This window comes from Parasteatoda tepidariorum, chromosome 3 (assembly GCF_982258835.1).
Source record: "Parasteatoda tepidariorum strain Cologne lab strain chromosome 3, Ptep-v5.0, whole genome shotgun sequence".
NCBI classification, from domain to species: Eukaryota; Metazoa; Arthropoda; class Arachnida; order Araneae; family Theridiidae; genus Parasteatoda; species Parasteatoda tepidariorum.
The window spans coordinates 37,390,010-37,408,888 of NC_141757.1; the positions used below are offsets into that span (position 1 = coordinate 37,390,010).

Genomic DNA, 18,879 nt, shown 5'->3' on the forward strand with positions numbered 1-18,879 from the left:
GCTATAAAATTACCATTGAGATAAGGAGAAAATACATTACCACTTTCTTTAAGTAAAAGAAGCCGTGCACTTTCACGGACAAAACTTTCTGGTAAAACATAATACTATTGAGATCATGAAATTTTTCAGGCCTGCCTACTACTGGTTTTTTTTTTTTGTAAAATATGTTATAAAATGGTATACATTTTAAAACCAGAACATTTAGATTTTTTGGTAATTTTGCCAACATTTTAAAAGCCTCACTATAAAACAGTTGGAATAAAGTGGCGTTTCATATGAAATTTTGAATAATTTATATGTAGTTGTGTGAAAAATAAATTTAAGTGAATAAAAATTAATACATCAAAGCATTAACTTAGCTGCTACTAGAATAAATTTTTACAAAAAGTGTAGAAAGTTGGTAGTCCTGCCTGTATTCCAAATACGGTGACTTTCAACTGAACTAGTTTGAAGATACTATTTCTTCGAAGAATCTGATATTGAGGAATATGAATTAGTTTTTAAATTGAAGTTGTAATTAACAGATCTACTAAATGAGAATTTTTTTGAGACAGTAGACAATCTGCATATCTTATTAATCTATATATGTTATAACTTAAATAAACCCTAGTAATCGCGTAATTTTTATTTCTATAGAAAACATGCTAGAAATGAAATTGTGGTACTACCTGTTTATTCTCACTTTTGGGACTTTTTTGTCGTGGCTTAATTATCTTGTTTACTTGTATCAATTTTTTTTTTTAAAATTAGTTTAAATATTTTAATACATTTCCCATGACTACTAGCACTTCCAGTTTTACTGAAATATTTTATTTTCGTGTTTAAAATGGGAGCAAAGCTCATGTTTTTTTCCTTAAGCATTTTGTATTATAATAATAATTAAAAATGAGTTTGTCCACCATTATACACATAAATAATTACAACTAATATATAAAAGCATAATAATGATAGTGAATTTAAACCTGGTCAAAAAAAATTATTTTTGAGTAAGATTGTTTTTCGATAACTGTTTTACTACCACTTGGAAAATCCATTCTCAGAAAGAGTGAAAATGTACAGGTATGTATGTACCTGAGAGAGAGAGAGAGAGCATAAGGATTAAAAGAAATTACCTGAGATACCTTTTCAGGAATAATTGCGTCACATCTATCTTTCCTCTCATTCGGACGCAAGCATATGAAATAAGAACTGAGCTTGATAAGGAAAAAAAAAGAAAGAACAAAACTTGAATGGTTTTATATACTACGATGCTGCATAGTTAAATCGAACAATAGGAAATGTGATTAAATTCAAATTTAAATTATCGAATATAAAAGCAAGTTTGAGAGTCATGTTTTGTTTTTTAATTTTAAAAAAAATGGAGCTTAACGGAATGTTTGTGGTACTTCGTGCACCCTTTTTTTTTATCAAAGTGATAGATACTTAATTTTCTTAATTATTTAATATCTCAATTGCAGTATGCATCCAGGTCTGCCACCTTTTATTATATTTATCAATCGTTTAAATTTACGAAAACAATCACCTTGACATTCTGTTATATTGTTAAAATAATCATACGTGAAACAAATGTGACAGAAAAGTTGCCATTATTAACTACTTTAAATTGATTTCTGCTTTATTATTTGGCACCACTCTACATATTTTTAAGCACACATTCCACTACTGGAAGTTACTAATGTGATAAATTTCTTTTAATGGTGGATACTAGGGGTTTGTCCCATTGGTTACAGAAATACCAGACCTGCTACTCTCTGCTCCTTACCCAGTGGGTACTTGTGGCGAAACCACGGCGGTGGAGCAGCGTCGCTCACGTCACACAACCACAAACCCGTTTATAGAGCGAATCACATTCACACAAAGAGGAAAGGACATAGAACATAGAGAGAGAAAGAAACATCCATGCCCTGGGCAGGATTCGAACCCGCGGCCAATGTCTCCGCAGTCAGACACGCTAACCACTCTGCCACATGGTCGGCGATGTGATAAAATAAGTAACTTCATTTTGCCAGCATTAAAAAAAATTCCAGTACGTAGAACCCCTGTTTATATGAAGGATTATTATAGTAAACACAATAGGGTCCCTCGTGTAATTCGTGTGACGCGTCATGTAATTCTCACCCACAACGTCTAACCCACATGAACATTACAGTTAAAATTTTTTTCAAAACAAATACAAATTAACAAATGCCTGATTTTGTTCCCTTTATCAGTGCTGCCCGCCATGCGTAGATGGCTGCCCCTGGGACTCCTCCCCTTCTTTTAACCCAACAAACAAACCAAATGAAATAACAATTTTTCTAATAATATTTTATAATATAAATGCTGTATTATGAATTATGATTATAAATTCTATAGAGATTGTTCGAGAAAGTAAAATCGGCAGTTAAGACCGTTTTCAAATGAATGAAACAAGATTCCAGAATATCAAGATGAGCTGATGTGGCTGGGGTGGAAATAATTTTAGCATTAAATGCATTTCGCTTATTTTTTTAAAAAAAAATACTTTTTCGAATCCAGTTGGCATCTTTCCCTTTATAAGCATGTATATTTTTAACGCCTGAATACAGATGGAAATAGCAGAGCTAAAGTTTTTAGTCTGAACAAACGTCTTAAAATAACGAAAGAGCTAAAAAAAAAGACCACAATCTGGAAAACCTATCATTTTCTCAACAGAATGTTAAGCATAGAATATCATTCTGAACACACAAAAAATAATCATTGAAGTTTTCAATAATTTGCGGGAAGCTCCCACCCACATTCATACTATGGAAACATTTCACCCTTGCAGCTTTTTGTTACAACAAGATCATGCCGGTCCTCACACTTCAAGACAAACCTCAAAATGGCTGAACGTTAATGGTATATGTATTTTAAAGTAGTTGGCTTCATCCCCTAGTCCCATCGTGAATTTGTGGAGAATAATGAAAAATAAATTTGAAAAAGCTGGAAAGACAATTAATAAGTGCAAGGAAAATTTGAAAAAAAATATGGGATGAAACAATTTTCAGCATTTTCAAGTCTCTTATAGGCAGTTTCAAATAGTTGATGCTAAAGGAAAAAGAATTAACTACACTGATTTATCTTTATTTTGTGGGTCGGGATAGACTGGTCGGTAGGGCACTGCGCTCATGCCCGAGAGTTCGTGGGTTCGAACCCCGCCGGCTGACTAATTCATGTTAAATCTGTCGAGTCGCAAAAGTCCTCTATGTTCAATCAATACCTCTGGGGGTACTGGATTGGAGATCGATCGTTCTCTGATTCAGGTCAAAATTACGATCTGTGGATGAATGAATGGATGTTTGAATGGTCCCACCTTATAAACGGATGCGACATATGGTGTGGCAGAAGTCGAATTCTTGGTCATAGATGCACCATCTATGACCAAGAATTCGACTTCTGAAACTGAACTCGACTCGACTGAAAAACAAGAAACGCACACTCTGCCTTAAATTTGCTCCGTTTCACCAAGCAGGGTTGCCCGTGTGGCAAGTGGCATTAGAAACAAAAACAACAACATCTTTAAAGTGTTGTATCTTAAAATAAATTTCATATTTATAATTTTATTTACATCTATAATGCATATTTTGAAAAGACTTAAATTTTTTATTAAAATGCTGCATTAAAGCAAAGGCACGGTAAAATTGATCTGATAACTACTGATTCAAATAGAAATATGAGATTGTTGATGCTTTCGCAAGGATTGCTAACTAATTGAAGAATAATAATAGAATATAATTTTATAGAATAATAATATTAAACTAGTATTTAGATTAACATGCAATATAAGGTTTTTGTACAAAATGCCAACTTTATATGGGTCGCTATTGAAAAATAACCATTCCTTTATAATGTAAAAAACAATTCAATGTTACATAAATATGACTATATTCCTCAAAGTTATTTGAAATAATTTTGCACGCGATATTTTTTTCTTCGTATTTTTCTATTTTAAAATTTTATGAATTTTAAAGAGAAAAAATAGAACTTCCTATCATTATTCTAATTTCTGAAACCTACGTTTCTTAGCACTGGAATTTATTAAGTGTTTTATTTAAATTTATTTCAATTTAATAGTTATTTGCTTCTACAAGTCAAAAATTTTATTTCTTAATTTAAAAATTTATTTGACTTTGATAAAATGAGATTTTTAAGCGTCAAACTATATCAAATGTGAAGTTAAAAACTAATGAGCACTATGCACACAATCAAAGTAACGAGATTAAATAGAGTTACAAGTTATGTCTGTACAAATATTAAAAGAACAAAAAGTGAGAAACAAAAAAAAATAACGAAAGTTATGCACACAATCAAAGTAACGAGATTAAATAGAGTTACAAATTGTGTCAGCACAAAAACTAAAAGAAGAAAAAGAGAGAAGCAAAGCAAACTAACGAAAATTATACACATAATCAAAATAACGAGATTAAGAGGTGTTACAAGTTGTGTCTGTACAAAAATTTAAAGAAGAAAATGAGAAAAACAAAGCAAACTAATGACAGTTATGTACATAATCAAAACAACGAGATTAAACGGTGTTATAAGTTGAGCGCCTGTACAAAAACTGAAAAGAAAAACTAACTAACGAAAGTTATGCATGTAATCAAAGTAACGAGATTAAACGGTGTAATATGTTTCGTCTGTACAAAAACTAAAAGAAGAAAATGAGAGAAACAAAACTCCTCCTGTTTAGCTAAAATAGCCGGGAAAAGTTTTATCCTTAGTTTTTGCTTGAGGAAAAAATTTGCACAGCAACTATTTGTTTCATTAAGTCAGATTTACTACATCGTGCGAAACTAGCGATTAACGCATGGAAAACTTTGAATATTTTATTATAATTTTTTTTTTCGTAAATTTTGGATTAGATTTTTTCTTTGTATGAAATTACAATTGAAAATTTTATAAAAAGTGTAATCCATGCTATTAAAAAAGAAACCGAAGTCACATTACTTAAGTGCACTAATCAGTAGGTTTCGATATGAATTACTTAAAGAAAGCACTACTCCCTAGCGCTGCTTTATGTAATCTGCTTCTACTAATGTCCAAATTTCCAACTTTATTTCTCTTAAGCAGCCACCCAGCTGTGTGGTGGTCAAGAAGTTGGCTTCATACCTGCAAATATATGAGTTCGAATCCCGCTTTTGGCATAGGTGTAATTTCTCTTTTTCCTTGTTGAGGTGATGTTGATCCTCCTATACTTGATGACAACGAAAGCAAGCTCAACAATGAAGTATCAAGAGGACATATCGCTGGTTCAAAACTGAAACGACACTTCTGCAATCACTTCTCATGTTATTTCAATGAGAAGTGAATGCAGAAGTGTCGTTTTAGTTTTGAACCAGCGATATGTTGCCTACAGTGCTGGCCAATGAAAATAAAAAACGGAAAATATTTTTTATGCAAAATATTCATGTTTCTGTAAATCGCCCAAAATATCTGATTTTCCTTAAGCTTATTTTCAGAGGTTACTTTTGCACGCTAAATAAAATGTTAAAAAAATTCATATGATTCTACAACAAAAATGTATTTTTACTTCAAAATAAGCATATTCGGCCAAGGTTACAGTTTACTATTATACTAATTTAAGAGATTTTCTTGAGATAATTCCATAACACTGAAGAAAACGATCCAACCAAATGTCTTTAATGGTATAAGAGTAATCCGTTTAGTTATAATTATTCTTTTTCTTTTTTTGCAAACCGAATCTCATCATTGATTATTTGGCTAACCATATTGCAAAGTTTAATGGCAACATAATAATACAAACTGTTTATAAAAAGTCTTAAATTGTAATGTCGCAAGATTTAATGAAACTCGAAAAAAAGGCATAATAAAACTCAGGCCGCTTATTTTTGTAGCAGTGCTTCTTTATCCAGAATAAAAACTATTTTTCTTTTAACTCCAATTTGCTTTCCACTCACAAGAAAGTATCATCTTAGCGTCAAAATTTACAAGATGAATAGGATAAAATTACCTCATAAAGAAAAAGTTTTCAACCGCTAAAAATCCCCATGGTACACCCTGGAAAAGCAAATCTTTCATTATGTCTTGACTGTGGTGTAATCCACCTGAAATCAAGCGAAATGTTAAAATGATATCAGTGTTTAAGGTTATATGTTTTTGACACGATTTATTTTCAAACGTGTACACAAGTTAGAATGTATGTATATAAACCTATACCTATTTCTAAACTTGTACATTTAGACAAAACATAAACTAACTAAATATGCCATTTTGAAGAATAAAATATGTCCCTTTCAAAACAAAACTAATATTAATTTTGAAATCCTTACACCCGAATTAGGTAAAATCAAATGCTTACACGAATGCCACAAAACATTTGTCCCCAGGGTAATCTGAATATCTAATTGCATAAAATTATGTATTAGATCACTAGATCCATAATTATGAACATTTTCAAGTAGAAGAAATGAAAGTAAATACGTGAGAGGAAACTTTCTTTAAACTTCAACTTAATTAATAATAACATCATAAGGCAACAATGAATATAATCATTTCTTTCTTGCCTTGCGTGTTTTACATGGAGATTCAAAATTAAATTGTGAAATTAATTACAAATTTTATACAAACATAAAAAGGTTCAGGTGATTTTGAATTTATAGTTTATATTCGATTTCATTAACTAATAAATATGAAGGAATTTTTTCCATCTTTTTATCACAAAAATGTTCTCTATGGAAATGTTTTTACAAACCTGTATCAAACCTGCCCAGATATTACAGTACGAGTTAGCATTTGCCGCAGAGAACGATAATGACTGATTCTTCGCAATACAACGCGTGAGCAGGGCGGAGCTTCTTAACTGTTTTGGTGTGATGTTTATGTTTACCTCCCAAGCAAGGAGGCTAATGTTCAACTATGTTTTGTGCAAATCTGAGAAACGGAACCTGTCCGCACAGTTCAGAATCGGTTTTTGTTTATTTTCAGAGCAAGGATGAAGCAGCGTTGTGAGGAAAATATTTACATTTTGGCTTTAAGATCGATTAAGAGTTTTCTTAGTTACGTCACAATGAGAGAATTTGACTAGTAGAGGATAATTGTTTAAATAATTAATCGGCACACTCCCTGATTGGGATGCAATTGTTTAGCATCGTAAATGAATTATCTTAATCTCAATTTATAACTTATGTACAAAATTGAAAGCAAGGTAATGGGAAGCAATAGTTAAAATTATATACACGCCGGAAAACATAGCTATTTACAAGTCAAAAAATTATTCAAAAGACTATAGTAAATACAAAAGGTAAATGAAATTGATGAGCCAACATGGGATCCTCCATGGCTGTCCTCTGTTTCATAGGAAGGATACTCCCCAATCAAATCTGAGTAATTTATGTCGATATACAGTATTTAAAAGATAATATTGATTGAGTTAGAATTAGATTATTAATTCTTATTGGTATATAAGCTTTTCTGGTGTCCGAGAGTAAAAGTAGCATTACCGGACTAAATTTGAAGTTAAAATTTAAGGCATCATTGTTCTGGGCTTCTATGCAAAAATTGAAGTTAGGCTATGCGATATGGATACTTATGTCTTCGATCTCAAGTTTTATCTTTTAATTGCTCATGACCCCAACAGCTCCTAGCATCCACCTGATTATCTTTTCTTCAGTTGTTGAGTGGTTTATTTGTAAGGGGTTGATAATGGAGATGCATAAGTTAAAATAGGATGAAAACATTTGAGACTTTTGTTGTTGATGCTGATCCTTGAGTGAGGATGAAAAATTGGTTTCAGCAACTAGAATAGAACTTGTGCTTTTTGAGCAGTTAATTCGATATGATCATTTCAAATGAATTTATTATTTATGTTAAGTCCTAAGCACTTTCCTTTCTTGTTGCTTTTTCTAATGACACTTGGACAAGTCAAGGTTGTCAGCTATTGCTCTTGCGAATTAAGTCAGGAAGGAGCTTCTTTCGTTCGACTAGAGTGAACCGCTAGGGTGAAAGTGCGACTTAGCTCAGATCTCCGGAAAGAAGGTATCACCACTCATTTGTAAGGCCACTTGCACAATTTAGACATAGATCTGAATTGAAAGGAAATTTTTTTCGGATCCCTTTACCCATGGTACTGTCGAATGACTGACCACAGGACTTTGAATTCCGCTGATTTTATGGAGACGCATGTACTTGTTGGGTCTTAGCGGTTTCGGAAATCTATTCTCGGTGCCTCCGAACCGAGGGTCGTTGGTCTAACCACTAAGCTACCACAGCCTACTTTGTTTCTTAACAGTAGTTACTAATTGGATGAAAAGAGATAAGCTTTGATTGATGGGTTTAGAAACTTTTTTTTATTTCAAACTATTAGCAAATTAGACTTATCAGGGTGTATTTCTGTTAGCCTTTTAAGGCACCAATTTTTAAAATCTTCAAATTCTCTGTTGCTGTAATATTATAGTTTTATTGATAATGGTAAATAGCGATATCATCCGCATAGAAAGCTATTATATTTTGCTTATTCTCGTATTTATGTGGGAAGTGTAATAATATAAAATAGGGAACCATGGATGCTCCCCTGTGGTGCACTTGCTTAAAAAACTCTGTAGTCAGATTATTCTGCGAAATTAAATCTGAATTTTGTGTTATTTAAATATTAATTAGTAATACAGAAATGCTACGAGTGACTAAAAATTAAAAGAAGTGGTGACTAGTAAAAATTTGAAATCTTTACTTTTCCTGGAATAATTTTTTCATTTAACTATTGAGAGTGAATGTAAAGGATGTTTTTGCTTTAAATATGAATATTTTGCAGTGCATGTAATGGTGATAGTTGCGATTGAATATAATTGAACAGATTAAATAAATAAAAGAAAGATTTGAGTTTCTACTACTTCTTACATTTTTAGTCTTTTGTGGCATCCCTGATAATATGTAAAGCATCAGTGGCTATTTCGAATTTTCTTAGTTTTGTAAATAGGCCTTTATACCAGATTCTAACAAATGCTTTTGCGATATCAACGTGTCGGTGGTTTCTTTATTGCATAAACCTTTAGCAATGAATTCGGTAATTCATATTTTGATTGATTGGTTGTGGAGAGATCTTTCCTGAATGCATACTATATCCAATCATCTATCTATTTTGATGATAATTCTCTATAGAATGGTTTTCTACGTCTAATTAAGGGTAAAAAAAAAGTAGAAAAGAAACAATATGAAAGATTTTTTATTTCAATATGAGGAATTTTTAGAATCACTTTTTTTTATCGTAAGCATTCTTTAATTTTTTGTAGCTTATAAATAATGGAACTTTAAATTTTTTGATAAAAATTGATGTCAAAAATTTTTTCTTGCAAAATTTAATCACGTAACATTATGTGTTTCTGTATACTTTTCGCATATTTTAATGTTTGAAGTAATAAATATGATTCAGAAAAGTATGGAATGTAAAGTTTAAATAGACCTTTCATATGATATCATTATATTTAGTAGAACGATTTCTCAGGCACTAGATTTTAACTCTAATAAGAAGATTTTTTACAAATATTTTCCGATGTGTTTTGGATGTTCCTTCTCTAAAAAAAAGAGATTCCATTGTGTTTTCACTTGCATAAAAAAGAATATCAAATTTTTTTTTTTTAGTTTAATGAGCCGCAATAAAGAAGGAACGTTACCATATGCTACACTGAAGAAATCTACAGTGCAACTGATGGTCATTTTGTTCTGCTAGCAGTCATTCGTTTCAAAGAAAGTTCATCAAAATGTGTTGGTACCTCATTTTGTAAAGAAGGAAGTCCAAAATCAGATAGAGTTTTGTCTTCACTTTTTAGGCGCTGCTCAATGTCCTTTAAACATACTTGCTCCTCTGAATTCTCACACATTTGTGGATAAAATTTATCCCACAACTGTTTAGCATTAACATGAACGCATGTCAGCCGAAGATGTGCAAAAAATATTCGCAATTGCTTAGACAGCATAAAGTGGCTAACTTCATTCAAAATTTATTCAACTTTATTGTCCTTTTCTCCGAAACCTAAACTATATTCGGCTTCACGAAAAGGGCGAAACTCCTGACCACTAACTGTACGAAGATCTTCAAATTAACTTGGTACAGAAACATGTTGGAGCAAAAATTTAAGGAGAAATCTCTCACTGTCCTTAGGCAAAGCTGAATATAAACGTACAATGAGTTTGTCACCGCCACGTTGCCGTTTTTTCCATTTATTTTTATTTTATATCCAAACATAATGCTTTGGAATCTCATTGTACTTGTACTGCCTGGCTTCAAGATCATCAGAATTAAGCTTAAAAAAGGCATGAGCTGACTAACGGAATTTTGTGAACGTAACGCTTCCGTTTCTTGACCTTCTTGAAAAGTGACACATTGCTGACCAGGTTAATGCACCGGAAGTCGAATAACTGAATGACTGTTTTCATGGAGAGGTAATTCCTACAGACGCCAAGCAGCTTCCATCGAACTCACATATCGAGTGTCAACATAGACTTGGATATCATTAGTTATAGAGTTTTCCTGCTTGTTTGCAATCGTCACATGAATTCTATCATGCCATTTATTGACATACTTAAATATGTATTTATATGCCATGATGCTACCGCAATACTCCACATTTATATGGCAATCATATTTCGTAAGTAAGTATGGATTATAAGGCACTACCATAGAATTATCAACCGGAATAAGTCTACTATTAACTCTTTTGTTGCAGTAATGCATTTCTGCACGATTGTCTGTGCGTCTATAGAGATAAAAACCATTCCCAGACATATCAGAGGCATTATTAAATGCATATGGAAACTTTTTATGACAAATGCCAGTTGAAGTATTATAACATGGAGTTACGGCAGTATGTGGTCCATGTAACGTGTGTTTCATGACTTTTCCATACCAGTTTGGAAAATTTTCTTTGACTATTTCAGCACAAATGAAACGATCAAGTGCTTCAGGTGTCAGTAATTTGTCTCTAGGATTTAATATGAACATGGGGTAAGCATGTGGTAGTGAGCATGGGGTAAACCCCTTTTCTGAAATTCAATGTTATATGTATACCCTAATATCTTGCCGAAAACAGCTCCAGAAGAAATTTCTTTTATGAAAGTATCAAACCTAATAAAAAAGCACGAGCAGCCACGTGTGGAATGCCACTTGCAGCATAGTCTGCAGGTAGTGTTCTAAGGAAATCTCGAAGTTCAGGCCATTGCGGGTTGGAAGTAAAGGTAATAAACAAATCTGGCCTTCCTACTTCTCTTGATAAAGCCATGGCATCTTGGAAATGTTGCTGCATCGATCGAGGACTTCCTTCAAATGTTGATGGTAGTACCATTATCCTACCAAGGCGAACTGCGTCAGACATATTTCCGGCACTACGTTCAACCTGATTTTGAAGCCCCTGCACGCTTTCTCGACGAAACTTATCCTGATGTGTGCGAAAGTAATTTAATCGATTCCACTCATTTGTGATATATCCATGTATGACATATTGTTGGGTCAATCTACCAGCCATAGTTATAATGTTAAAACTATTGGTGACACGTAGTTGCCATCCAAAATATTGCACTGCCGTAATTCTTCGAGCAGACAAATTATTTTTCATATCTACGTAGTAGTCTGGATTCCCTAATGGAAATAACAATGGGAAAACCATGGGTTCCACATGTTGAGATAATTTAAATAATTTTTGCCATCCAAAATATTGCACTGCCTTAATTCTTCGAGCAGACAAATTATTTTTCATATCTACGTAGTAGTCTGGATTCCCTAATGGAAATAACAATGGGAAAACCATGGGTTCCACATGTTGAGATAATTTAAATAATTTTTGGCATTCATAATTTTGCTTCGGATAAACCACAAAATCTATTGCAGATGGAATAATACCATCATTTCCCGTAACGATGACTGCTGCGATTTCAGACGAAGCGCTTGAAGCCGGCAAGTTATATCGACGACCGTCAGAAATAGCACTACGACGAAACATTAAATGAACATCTTCTTCCGGATGTTCTTCATATTTCTGGTAAAGTGTTTTATAGTTTTTAACATAGGGATTAGGGCTCATAACACTTTGAATTATTTGTAACACAGGCAAACTACACTTGTCAGATAACCTATCAGTATATGTTGCATCATTTTCGTGAATATAAATTTGTGCATATCTTGGTTTTTCAACATTTTTGGGTATAACGCCGGTAGCTGCAAGTGCATTTACTTCACCTTTTACTGTAGCACAACTTATACCATTAAAAAGAATCTCCTCAGCAGGTGCAAATGCTGCCATTGCAAATGCATTGTATGAGCGTATGTTCTGTCTGAAATGTTGTGTATCAGAAGAATGTCCTAATAATAATTCTCTTAGTGCTTCGGGGTACTGGGGGGAAACTAGTTGAATTTTACCATGATGGCAACAATTATGCTTGATTCTTCCATGCTCATTTTGAAAAACTAAAGCATCACAGTAATCACATTTTACATTCATGACACTAATTGAAAGCGTAGGGAAGTCGTCGCTGAGAGATTCACCTAACTATTGATTTTCAACCCTATTTGTAGCTACAACTCTAGCTTTGCGTCGACGACTGTTTATAAGTTCTCTATTTTTTACATAATTTCTACGACTTCTCTCACGTTGCCGTCTTCTCTGCTCGTCGCTGCGGCCTAGTTGATTTTGCCGAGTGTGAGAGTAGCTACTTTCTATTTAATAAAACAACAAAAAAAATCACAAACTACGTTCCGTTTCAAAAACAGAATTTGAAAAGTTAAAGACTTGTAAAAATAACCGAATGCATAAAAACAAACGGAGTATAAACATACAAGTGAAAACACTTCATGTTGGAAATTCAGTTGTAACAAATCAAACGGAATAAATTGGAAGCCTAAAAATTTGCTATTGGTCAACGCTAATGCGGCTATTTGCCGTTTCTGATTGGTTGAAGTCACGTGACTGCCAAGCATCAGACTTCTATCTTTTTATGTTATATAGAGACATTAGTGATTTTTACATATACAGGGCTGCCAAATACTACACGCCTTTCACAAAATATTTCATACACAATCAACAAAAGTTGGCAGTCTTGCACATATAGAAATTACCGGGTGAAAATAATTAAAATGATTGCTAGGTTAGACAATTTCTACTTGCACTGCTCATTTGTTTACAACTATTTTAATTCATTTTGGCAGATCACTGGACATTGCGTTTCTAAAGGCTTTGATCATTATTTTTATAAAGTGTGTCAGGGAAATTTTCCTAAACAAGAAATTCTCCCTAAAATAGACATAGCATTATTCTTATTATTTTTTCAAACATCTACAGATTTTTGAGAAAACTTTTAATTTTAATTCATGCCAATTTTCTTCATTTTCGATTTTTTTTCTCCATCACCTACGATCTAATTTATTTTATATATTTATTTTAAATTATTTATTTCGCAAATGCACTTAAGATTTTTACTAGCAAAATAAGCATTGAAAGGGTTGAATTTTTTTTACCTAATGGTCGGAAAGTTACAACAAGATATGAATGACCCCATATTATCCAAGTCATTGAGAATACTCGAAGACCATAGAATATGTGTAGAGTACATGGATTGTTGTCTTCCTTTAAAAGAATAATGAAATTTGTGTATAAGGAAAAGCATAATAATGCTTTAATTCCTGCACCTGGAAATTAAAATAAAGTTAAAGTGATATTTAATGGGCTGATGATATATGAATAATAATATGTCGAACTTCGATCCATTGAATCTGAATCTTTCGTTTACCCATATGCACAATCATATGTTAACGATCCCGTCAATTATGCATACATATAATGCTAATAATATCCGTTTAGTTCGCTTTTTAAAAATATCATATTACGCGACTGTCGTTCAAAAATTCGACCGTCATTTAAAACAAGAATTTTATAACCATCGCTGAACAGCCGACCCAATTTTGAGCTCACGACTACCAAAGCTCAACTCAGTATCATTGTAATTTTGAACCCAATCCAAAAGACAAGAGAACTCCTGGATATAACATTGGGGCAAATTAGACTTCGTGGAAGACTTTTTGATGGAACTAATAAACATTTTGCGTTACATGGGGAAGAAAGCGACAAAAACAATTCATGGTTAGGATTTGTTATAGTTTGGAAGAGACGCTTCAAGCTGCACATTAAATGAATTTGCATCAGTCGATGAAAAAATTGAATTTGTGATGTTGACTATTCAAGAAATGGTTGCAAAAGCAGAAGAAATGTAAAGTAAAGTTGGTGAATATGACGAAATAGAACCACAATAGGTGAAAACATTGTTGGAAATTCTTAAAGACTTTGAAACTATAAGGAACTTTCTGAAATCATTCAAAGTTGCAGAAATTGAACATCAGTAATCTATTACCAGTGGTCGGAGAAACTACATTATTTTTGTAGATTACTACAACTGCAGCTATTTTGTTACAAACGTAGTTAACTACAACTGCAACTACTTATTTTTTCAAAGTGGTGACTAGAAACAACTTTGAAATTTAGTAACTACTACTTTACGGAGACGTGCTTAGCCGGAGAACTTAATTTACACTTATATTCAAAATGGTTTTGAATAAGATGTTGGCTAATATTAAATATTAGGAATAATTAAGAAATATTTATTCATGTTATTCCAAAAATTCTTTTTGAATTTTTTTTTTCTAACCTTCAACTTTTTATGCCTTTTAAGACGGATATTTAATTTAAGAAATCAGAAATTATCGAATACTTGCAATTTTTTAATTGTTTAATTCTCTTTTTTCTTTAAGAAGTTAAAGGCATTGAAAATACGTTCCCCTTTTTCGAAATAACAAAAATGTTTCAAGAGTGTGCATTTGCATGTGAAAGTGAGACCAAAGTGATTAATTATCTATTTTTCGTAATGGCTAGTTCAAATATTAATTATATGTAATTTTAAATACGACGTATCTGTTAACGCTCAGCTGCAGAAACAGGGTCATTTCCATTGCATCCATTGACGGACTCGTTCAAATTTGTACTAATCTAATTCGAATAATTAGTTGAGTTAGAACCGTATTCTAAACTAAGGTTAAAAGTAATTGTCAGGAATCGCTACAAACTATTGTTTGTTTCTTTTTTTATATCGCTCTACTCACCACACTACTTTTTTAAAAAAAATAGCATACTACTCTACAAACTACGAAAAAATCAGCGACTACAGTAGTTTCACTACTTGTATTGTGTTTACGAACGCTGTTTATTACTAAGTCGAAAAAATATTATTTGCGATGAAAAGAAAAGTGTGTTTTAAAGCTAAGATTTCCAAATATTTTGAATAAATAAATGGATTTATTTCGCTTTATTTTACAATAAGTACATAATTAATTTTTTTAATTAAAACAATTTTTTTAATTCTTAATTTCCAATTCTATTGTTTTTATTACTTTTCATATGTTTTCAAGTCATTATTTGATATTTTATCTAAGCAAACATTTGTCATTTTCCCTCATCTATCATTAGCTATGGATAGTCCCATGAAAAATAATAAACCGAGGTTCTACTGTATTTTTTTTAAATAAAAAACTTACTTTTCTCCTTTTTTTCAAAATCATTATTTGGATTATTTCTGATTAGAATATCCAATGAAGTTCCTAGCACCACCATGCAGATTAAAAAGCTGAATAATATGCTAAAAGGGATAAAAAAAGAAAGTTTAAGGAGTAATATTTTTGTTTACACAACCATAGTAAAATTTTACAGTTTTGAAATAAATTTCCCCAACTTTTTAACACACATTTCCAAATATCTTGTACAAAGAATCATATTAAATTGAGATGAAATCATACCTCATTCCTAAGTGTCAAACGAAGAGATTGCTGCCTTTAGAGGCGAATATTATGAAGAAAATTAATTTTTTATTCATTTAACCTTTTTTTATAATACATCATATAACTCAGGGGTTCCCAAACAGTATGGAATCCCTTTTAAAAATACTCTAAAAATAAATCTGAAAAGATGCTCGAAAAATAATTACATAGAAAAAAGTATTTAAATAATATTAATAGGAAAATGAAAATACCTCAAAAATTATAGATAAAAAATATCTTTACCAGGGTTACCGAGAGTCTTTTAAATTTTAAAAAGTGGTAACGAAAATTAAACAAATGTCGATAGCTTAATTTCTGCGTATCTACCACTAAAAATTGATTTCCAAATAAATTTTATACGCAATAAAGTTCTGGCTTATTACCCACTTAACGAAAATAAGAAATATCTTTTAGCAGTAACCTAAATTTACTACCACTACTGAAGTTTTTCAAGAACCGTGGGATCGATTTATACGTTCTAGGATTCAATCAATTTTATAAATCAATTTTATATATAAATGTAAGTATTTGACTTATTTGAAATACAATTTCTCAGGCACTATTCGACCTCATTTGCTCATGTACTTAGCTGTATCAAATTGCATTCGTTAAAACAATGCAAAAAAAAAAAATGCATACCTCACAATTCAAAATTTTTTCGACCATTCTTAAATAAAATAATAAAAAGTATTAAATATTTACTAAAAAGAACTTTTTGCATGGAATTATCTTTGGTTAAACGAATTTTATAATTGTGTGTAAAAAAATTTTCACTTCGCTTAAAAAGTTCTCGATATAAGCGAAATACATGAAAAGTAAAATTAACATTAAGGGATCCAAGCTTTGGACAGCTCTCCTGCCCAAACTATTGGAACCCTATTTTCCAGACAGCGGCTACTATATTTTGGACGCCAGAAATCCGAAAATGTAAAATCTAAATTCGCTTTTTTTATTCATTATATCTTAAATTTTTCAATCGCAACTTCCACTATGATTTACATTTCAAATTATTCATATTTAAAAAAAGAAGAAAAAAATCATCTGCTAGGAATGCCGACTGCTCCGCTTTCTGGAATATTTTTAATAAAGTGGTAGCATATTAAATAGAAAATTCGTTAAAGAAGGATAGTTACGCCTACTTTTTAATGGAGTAGCCAGAACAAGGATGGTAGAAATCATATAAATCTCGGTGCGCTGCCGCGAAGCGGCATTAACCGATTCATCTGTAGTAGTAATTCGATCATGAGGAGTAGTTAGGTGGAATGGAGATGGGGGGAAGAGGCAGAACAAGGATGCTCTCACGTTGCGTTTTATATAAGACATAATTTTTGAAATTTAGTGGTGAAAAAATTACTTAAAATGAAAATACTAAATTCAAAGTAACTTAAATTTCGCTACCACTAGAAAATACTGTTTTACAATACTGTACTGTTACTCGCCACTGCCGCAAAGCTAAAAAATTGCTAGAAAACGTTGCAAAATTAAATGTCTATTAATAAAATTTTGAATTTCATCTATCGGTGTATTTTTGTTGCCCGTGACAACCTAGATTAGTTTTTAATAAGTAATATAAATAGAATTAAAGTCAATTCCTACTTAAAGATAAATATTCGCGATCGCAACGCTCGAGTACGCCGTCTAGCGGGAGCCTGTAAATATCGGACATTAATTTATCACGTTTTCATTTAGTTCCATCAAAGTCATTGACTGAATCAGACGCCATTTTTTAGCAGCAAATAAGAAACAAAATTTCCCTAAGGAAAAGGCCGAAGAACTTGAAAAAATCTCCATAATATTAGTGAATCTTTCAGGAACAGAACACGCCAAACATTTGAAGAAAAATTCCTCAATAATTTTTAATTTCTGTTATCAACAAACTTGCAACTGATGACTTCCGATTTCGGATACTGTTACAGATGTGTGTATTAAGGTAAAATGCATTTCTTCTGTCTTCAATTCATTACGAATTAAAGTGAAGTCAACATTGCTTTCGTCATTCCAGTGAATAAATATGAATTCAGAACATACAGAATTGTAATAGTTATAGCATATTCTTCTTCGTTATAGAATAGTATATATTTCTGTATCCATATAATTCGGAAAACAACAATAAAAAATTATCCAAGTTACTTGAAATAGTGCCATTTGTGCTGATTCTTAATTAATTTAAATCGTTTTCTTGGTAAGTTTTTTTTTAATTTTGAAAGAATAAGTTCAACTAGAATTCAGCTATTCTGTTTTTAGCTACATATTCAAATTCATCTCAATTATAAAATTTTGCAGTGTAGTATGTTATCTAAAAGTAATGAAGGTATAAACTATGTATCTATTATTTGAGAATAAAGTTTTCAAACAAGAAACTTATCATTTTGGAATTCTCCGGGAATCACAAATCAGGTAAGTGCAATGATTTTTACAATAAAAAATTTGCTTGTAAATATTTTTTTTTCATTTGATGATGGTTCTCTACAGAATGGTTTTTTACGTCTGATTAAGAACTATAAGAATAATAAAAAAGGAAACAATATGAAAGTTTTTATTTCAATGTTAAGAATTCTTAAAATCGTTTTTTTTATCCTAAGAATTCTTTATTTTCCGTTTTTTAGTTTATAATTTTTTGATAAAAATTGTTCTCAAAATACTTTTGAAAAATTAAATGGTATAACATTATGTGTTTATGTATACTTCTTGTAAATTTCCAATGTTTGAAATAATATGATTCAGAAAAGTATGGAATAAAAATTCGGTACTTACATATTAACGCCACCGCCGCTACAGATTTGGCGGTTTTTAAGTGCCGCCAATCTACACTTAAAATTTTTGCGACAATTCATAAAATAAAACACTTTATTTAAAATCAAAATAGTTAATCGGATTTCGGTGGAAAATGAGCCGATATAGAGTTTAGCATAGATTCAAAACAATCATATCGCCATATGAACTCTGATAAATAAGATTCCAAATGAAATAACATTTCCAAAACGTATGTTTACCAAGATAAAGTTTTATGTAGTGGGAATTGGTACATTTTCGATTTTTCGGTAAAATATTTCCCTCCTGAAAAAATAAAATTG

The 18,879-nt window shown here is 31.6% G+C and overlaps 1 protein-coding gene across 1 annotated transcript in view; it reads right to left on the reverse strand.

Annotated features, from left to right (window-relative positions):
• LOC107447194 (nose resistant to fluoxetine protein 6) overlaps positions 1-18,879 on the reverse strand; it is an 88,061-nt gene that overhangs the window by 42,329 nt on the left and 26,853 nt on the right. The window contains exons 6-9 of the mRNA XM_087159095.1: positions 15,527-15,627; positions 13,460-13,630; positions 5,972-6,065; positions 1,113-1,193 (exon numbers count right to left, since the gene is read on the reverse strand). Of these exons, the coding sequence (XP_087015221.1) occupies positions 1,113-1,193; positions 5,972-6,065; positions 13,460-13,630; positions 15,527-15,627 (447 nt within the window). The remainder of the gene's footprint in view (positions 1-1,112; positions 1,194-5,971; positions 6,066-13,459; positions 13,631-15,526; positions 15,628-18,879) is intronic.